The sequence below is a fragment of the Urocitellus parryii genome, chromosome 4 (genome assembly GCF_045843805.1).
Source record: "Urocitellus parryii isolate mUroPar1 chromosome 4, mUroPar1.hap1, whole genome shotgun sequence".
Classification (NCBI taxonomy): domain Eukaryota; kingdom Metazoa; phylum Chordata; class Mammalia; order Rodentia; family Sciuridae; genus Urocitellus; species Urocitellus parryii.
The window spans coordinates 61,067,515-61,075,253 of record NC_135534.1 but is presented as its reverse complement, the minus strand read 5'-3'; the positions used below and the strand labels follow the sequence as shown (position 1 = coordinate 61,075,253).

Below are 7,739 nucleotides of genomic sequence, written 5' to 3'. Positions count from 1 at the left end.
AAAATTGATGTAAGAAAGGAGACAGAAAGAGAGGGAGGAGAGAGGGCATCGAAGGAGGGGCAATTAGTGCCCTAAGTGAGGAATGGCCCCTGGGGACACATTTATGAGATAAATGTTTCTACTAGCCAGGCTCCGGTGCATGTTATGAGAAGATGGTGTTATAACCAAATCCCTCACAAAGCTAAAGATTTGAAATTGCTGACAATGGCATTGAAGAATGGAAGAGAACAAGATTTCAGGTCAGTGAGGGTATATACTGAATTTTCTCACTGAAGTCTCCCTGCAGCCACCAGCATAGAGTAAGACAGGGGCTAGGTAGCCAGTATCTCAATAATAAAAAAAGCAATGGCATGATCTGTGAAGATAAGGTGAATAATAATAGTCTGATGTCTCTGAAACCTGGCTACTTTAAGGGTTACCTCTTCACCTGTATAAAACTAGTCCTAGGAGATAATCTGAAATACACAAGGCAAACAGGAGTGTGGAAGCAACCTGGAGTGGATGGGATGACTTGCATGCTTCTACTTCTTTCTCTCTTCCTGTCTGACCTTGTCACTTGTGTGATCTCCATTTTAGCCCTGTGCTTTTCTTCATGGAAATCACTTTCCTACAATTCCAGATTAAGTTCCAAACAGAGACTCTCTACCAGATTCTTGAAGATGTGTAGCCCTGAAATCATCAGTAGTTCAAACACTTGCTGAATAAAAGTCTTTATTTGATCAGAGATCAATCTACCAAGTCAAAATTGAGCTTGGGTGTAGCCTGGGAAAAATCTGCTTCTAGATCAAGTATGGTATTTACATACCAGTGTATCTTTAAAGCCTGGAAAGAGTCCCAGTGCAAAGAGGCATTCAGTATCTTCAGAATGAAAACAGGAGAGTTTTTCTTTTTATAACCCTTATAAGGACCCTCATGATCTTACCAGGTCCTGGGGTTCACAGCTCTACCTTCAGAATTAATGAGCCACCAGGCAGGGTGCGCCAGTCTATGTGTATCAATCATTTGAGAACCGATCAACATTCAGGTATGTAAGATGGTTAGAGGGTCAATTAGTATGAGTAGGCAAACCAACCAGTGATTTAAAGAAAGAACACGAACTATGTGCTGGGCACAATGCCAATAGTCAAGCATTGAAAATATGAGCCACAGGAAGCCAGGTAGAGAAGTAAAAATGTGAATCATGGTTTATCCAGAAAAGAGGGATAAGAGACAATATGTAAGTGACAAAAATGGAGGGAGAAATTAAGTGTCTTTGGTAAAGGAGAGAGTGACAGGTCAAGTAGGGAAAATATTAAAAATAAGGATGATGAGAAAAAGTCTCAGTAGGGTCTCTCTTGGTGTCTGCATGTGGCCCTCAATTTATATGCAGGAGTTGGACACTTTGAATTTCACCTTCTCATTTATGAAACAAGTCCACTTTAAAGCACAGACTCTGGGAAGAGGTGAATGACTGCAGGGATGAGGGAATGGCCTTGGGTCTTTAACGCCTGCAGAACTCACAAGTTGTCTCATGAACCTCAGAGGCAGCTCTGAGTAAAGCAAGTAAATACTCAGTCATCACAAAACAGAAGTGAGGTAGCAAACCAGACTGTACTCCTAAAGATTTCACCCATGCCTGATGTCATCCTAACCTACAGTGGATGCTTGATGAATGGATTCCCTTCATTCATGACCAATACAAATCTACAAAATGGCAGATGTAGGCCATTGTAAGAATTCTACCAAAAAATGAACTGTGTGCAGTGCTGCAGTGTCTTGACCCATGATGAAAACTCAACAATTATTCATCTCTTACATTTGCTTCTCAGCACCATCTTCATTTTGTTGTCCCATCTCTTTTTTTCCCCTCTCTCTTTTTCTTCATCTGTTATATGTCTACTTAGTATTAGAACACAGTCACTTAGATTAATATTTTGTGTTACCTTTTCTCCCTAGCTCTCTTAAGTCAGAATTGAAATTTGCTAAGGGGGAAACTTATGTGTTTTCACCACACAATGAAAAAGAAAATAACCTTTTAGGTGATGGGTTTATTAATTAGCTTCATTATGATCATCATTTCATAGTGTTTACTTACATCAAAACATCACATTGTACGCTTCACATGCATACAACTTATGTTTGCCACTCCTGCTTTCTTGATATATATATATATATATATATATATATATATATATATATATATATATATATTAGTTATACATGGACACAGTATCTTTATTTTGTTTATTTATCTTTTATGTGGTGCTGAGGATCAGACCCAGTGCCTCACATGTGTGAGGCAAGCTCTCTGCCACTGAGCCACAACCCCAGCCACACTCCTATTTTCTTAACCCTGCATGAGTTGCCTATTTTCTGAGCCTTTCACTCACAGGCAGGGGCTAACAATTCCTGGTTTTTCCCTCTTGAAAACAGAGTTGCTTGTCCCCCAGCTTCCCTCAGGCTAAATGCTACAGGGTCAAAGTCCTCTTTGGCTATGTCAGAAATTCCCACACTCCCCACTGTCTTTTCATTTTCTCCTGACACCCAGACACATCAACTGCTGCTCCAATTAATTGGAATTTAATACTTTAACTTACAGTCTAAACCACCTTCATTTCCTATCTGTTTCATAGGCTTCCTAAGAAAATTCTATCTTAGGAAAATTGTCAGAGTCCAGCTCCAACAGGGGGTCTCAGGATACGAACGGATGGTGAGGAGTCAGTGAAAGGGGGGTGGAGAAACAACACAGACACCAAAGTGAAGGTGCTGAATCCCAATCTTTACTTTCGAAGTTGATCATATATACTTTTCATTTTGGCAGGCTCACAGTACTTTGTGGTTACAAAACAGGAATCATTATTCAAAGAAACAAAATATTACGGAGCTATAATTAGAATAGAAGAATGTATCTTGGCTTATGCATAAGCAAGCATTTGGACTTTCAGTTCGAGTTTTGCTTTGAGCTGTTTCTGCTTAGTTAACTTTTAATAATAGTTAGAAATGTCCCAAACTATTGGCCTATACCTTGACTATTCTTTCTTGACTTACTGACTGGAACCAGTGCCATGGTTATGGCAAGTGGTTGACTTGTTATTAATTTTAATCAAACAAGAGTAAGAGCACAAACCATTGTGCACAGGAACAAGAACAAGTTGCCCAGTATTAAGCACTAATCTGTTTTCTTAACATTAATTTTTCTTCTCTAGATTTTGATTTAATTTCTCAAAAACTTCCTTGACAGGAATACAGGGAGTTTTTCATTAGACATTAACAATTTATGTTTCACAGCTGAATCATTGCATTTAGAGCAAACAGATCTATTCTTTAGAAGTAGTTGCATTAATTGGGAAAGTCATGTTTTTTCCTTCATACTTAATGGTCATATGAGAAGTCTCAACTATACTTATTAAAGGAATACAAAAACAAACCAGCCCATTCCCAAAAACATACTGTGCTCCTCCAGAGGATGGATGCCTTGCACCATCCACATCAGTAGGGACTTGCCATTTCCTGAGTCAGGGGAGGGGAGCAGCAGAAAATATTCAAAATATTTGGATATTTGGATATCTCAGAATAATTCTGAGGTGTACCTACCGTGATCTCTATATTAATATCAAAAACTCACAACTGAGAATACTTTACAAAGTTCCCCACAGGCAATTGCATTCTAGTATCATTTACAGATGATGACACAAAATATCAAGATTGTGTGATTTCCCCAAATTCACTATTATTAGAAATTAGCAAAGCTGAAACATTAACCAAACTCTTTTGAATATTAAAGCACTATAATTTTGGATACATCCCACATACCCAATGGGGAAAAAATAGGCAAAAAGAGGTCAGGTGAACCATGCATCAATTCACACCAAGATATTCTTTCCATACATGTGAACTGTATAGTCTATATCAACATCAAAAGAAAGTAGCTTTGTTTTCTATGATTCGTAGAACCAGAAGTTACCTTAACCAGATAATACCTTAGAATTCCAATGAGACACAGATTCTTCTCAATTTTAATAAATCCTATGAGAATTTATAGCTTTTATTTTTTTTAATTAAAAGCCTCTTACTACAGTGATACATGCTTACCCATGTTTATAGCAGCACAATTCACAATAGCCAAACTGTGGAACCAGACTAGTGTCCATCAATGGATGGAAGAATTAAGAAAATATGGTATATATATATATATATACAATGGAGTTTTATTCAGCCATAAAGAAAAATAAAACTATGGCTTTTGTAGGAAAATGGATGGAACTAGAGACCATCATGTTAAGTGAGACAAGTCAAACTCAGAAGGCTAAGGGTTCCATGTTTCTCTAATATGCCGAAGCTAGAGACAAAAAGGAAAGAGAGATGGGTGTGGATCTCCAAAATGTCAAGAGGATAGCAGTAGAGGAATAGAATCTAGGGGTTGACAAAACAAAATTTCTTCTAGAAATGCCTAAATAATCAATTTCTAATTCTGCATCTCTAATTAAGGGATATGCAAGAATAGTTTACCTTGTGTTTTTACCAAATAATGCCTTGAAATAATTATCATAATATATCATTCTATTGCTTATTCTTACATCTATGTTATATAGCTTTGAATTCTTTGAAACAGTTCATAAATAAGTAGATCATTACAATACTAGACAATTTAAAGTTTATTTTTTTAGGAGATAACATACATGCAAATCAATCTGTTGACATTTTGTAGATTCCCAAAAATCTCTAGACCTTCATTAGTTCAGTTTTCTTTCCAAACACAATGCACATCACTCAAACCCTGAAATTAATTATTTCACTTTATTCAGTTATGTTTTTTTTATATTTTGTTCTTCATATTATTTTGCCATAGCATGTCCAACATTGCTTAGAATCTTTTTTTCCTACTCATATTCTAGGCTTCACATACTCTGGGAAAATTTCATATTTGTCATTAATACCACCAATCACGTTGAGGAGCAGCATGACAAACAGCCTGTAAGTACTGACTATTGACTTACAATGATTTCTTCTTTCACTTTGTTTGGGTGGTAGAACACACCAGGAGATCAATCAGGTCTACTTACACATATTGCAGTATGTTCCCCAATGGCCTTGCATATACTATAAGCCCTGAATAATGTGTAGAGTTGTTATTTATGTATCTTATTCTCTCATACCTAGGAATCGACAAGAGATTATTAAATTATCCTCTTTGCTGTTACTGGAAATCAGAAAAAATGAACATCTTATGAATAGGTAGCATTCTCAGCGGACAACTTCTAAATAACTAGTCTTTATTTCTTCACCTGAAAAGAATATTTTCCTTTTTTGCAATACTGGCCATGTGGTTCAACACCACTACCTCTCCATTCCTGCTCACAGGCTTCCCAGGCATGGAGAAGGCACATCACTTGATTTCTATCCCTTTATTGGTGACCTACATCTCCATCCTCCTTGGCAACGGCATCCTCCTCTTTCTCATCAGGGATGACCATAACCTTCATGAGCCCATGTACTATTTCTTAGCTATGCTGGCAGCTACAGATCTTGGAGTGACATTGACCACAATGCCCACAGTGCTGGGTGTGCTGTGGTTAAACCACAGAGAGATTGGCCATAGGGCCTGCTTCTCTCAGGCATACTTTATCCACACTCTTTCTATTGTGGAGTCAGGGGTCTTGCTCGCCATGGCTTATGACCGTTTCATTGCCATACGCAATCCCTTAAGATATACTTCCATTCTTACTGACACCCAGGTAATAAAAATTGGGGTGGGAGTATTAGCCAGGGCTGGACTATCAATTATGCCAATAATCATTCGCCTGCATTGGTTACCCTATTGTCGATCCCACATTCTCTCGCATGCATTTTGTCTACACCAGGACGTCATCAAGCTAGCCTGTGCCGACATCACCTTCAATCGTCTCTATCCAGTTGTGGTTGTATTTGCCATGGTCCTGTTGGACTTTCTCATCATATTTTTCTCCTACATCTTGATTCTCAAGACTGTAATGGGCATTGCTTCTAGAGATGAACGGGCCAAGGCCCTCAACACATGTGTCTCCCATATCTGTTGCATCCTAGTCTTCTACATCACTGTAGTAGGACTGACATTTATTCACAGGTTTGGGAAACATGTTCCTCATGTGGTTCACATCACAATGAGCTACATCTACTTCCTTTTCCCCCCTTTTATGAACCCTGTCATCTATAGCATTAAAACCAAACAGATCCAAATTGGTATATTTCGTCTATTCTCTCTACCTTGTTGTAAAGCAAGACTCACTGCTCTCTGAGTAATAATTCTTTGAAAATGAGTAAGCTGATTGTGTAGGCAGGAGCCACCAGGTAAAAGGATTTCAAAGCAAACCAACCAGTCCCTCTGCTATTTATGTCATCCTTCTTGGCTATTTATTTTTTATTTTTATATGATAAAATATATATACAATAATAAGAGCATTTCTTAAGTGTAGAATTCCAAAGTTAACAGTTTCCCCAGGTAATCCATATATTCAGTGAGCCTATGGACCTGTTACATAACTACACACACTTACGTGGTTCTCAACTCTGCAATATGGGTGACAAATATATGAGTCAAAGCCCATAATATTCCATATGGTCTGAAGGTATTGTCACTTATACATCTAGAAGTAGGCTCTTTTAAAACCTCAGACATGCACCAAGCTCTCTTGCTCATATAGTGCTGGCTACTATTTCTAGAAAATAGCACTAAGTGAAGAAATGGGTATTAACCTGTCCTCAGTTTAGTGTGGATACTTTGGGAAAATATATCTGTGAAAAGTTTGTCCAGTTAAAGTTTTGATAAATAATTTTCAAATAATAATGCTGAAAACCATACTTTCACAACAGAGATAAAATTCCATTTCTGGAAAACCATCACCTTGATGAGTTTGTCTCAGATATTGCTGAACAAAGATAAGTATTCTCATGTAGTGAAGTGGTACTAAAAGTCTAGATAGGAAATCCCTCATAAATATGACTTTGTGGGTGTTCTTTTTTATAATTAAAGTAGCAAAGTTGACATTGTTGATAAAGATGGAGGCATAATACATGTAGTAGCAAGTATCTGTATGGTAACGACTTAGCCATCAGGGTGGAGAACTCCATATAGGATCATGCAAGAGAAAGGATAATTCAATAGCCTAAAAGCTGAACTCTGAATCACTGAACTACTATAACTCCATAACTGTGGTATGCATGGTGGAGGTAAAATCCAAGTCCACTTAAGCTAACCTGGAGAGGAGCATGGACTTGATGAGGGAGAGTTCTGTCCTTATCTTTTCTAGGATGATGGTGCTGCACACAAAGAGAGTGTTGACAAAGCAGAAGTTTATAGACAGCCAGGCAGGGAGTTCTCATAGCTAGAGATGTTATGAGAAGGAAATGGAAAGTTCTTTGTATTGGTCACCATGTAACTGGTGAAGGCATTATGGATGCCAACCACACTCTGTCTTAAATCTATTCCAAAATCTTGGATATTGTTAAAATATTTGGATTATAAGGATGCAATCATGGATTTAAGAAATATTCCACAATTCCTTACAAAAATGTATAATGATCATTCTAGAAGACCCTGAGAAAATGTACAAATTTGGGAAAGTGGACTAAGAGCATCTTTATTGTTTTTGGAGATTGGGAATTAGACTGGTAGTCACTTTATCTTAGTCCATAAAGTGAGAGCTTGAAATTACTTAAAGCAGAATATTGGCATTGAGTGGATTGATGAGGAAGCAAAATAAATAAACCACAGATAAATAGGA

General features: G+C 37.6%; 1 protein-coding gene across 1 annotated transcript; it reads left to right on the top strand.

The window, feature by feature from the left end:
* The first annotated feature begins 5,300 nt into the window (after positions 1–5,300).
* On the top strand, positions 5,301–6,254 carry Or51b6 (olfactory receptor family 51 subfamily B member 6). Its single transcript, XM_026400920.2, has one exon. The coding sequence runs from the start codon at positions 5,301–5,303 to the stop codon at positions 6,252–6,254; it is 954 nt and encodes a 317-aa protein (XP_026256705.1).
* The last annotated feature ends 1,485 nt before the right edge of the window (positions 6,255–7,739 follow it).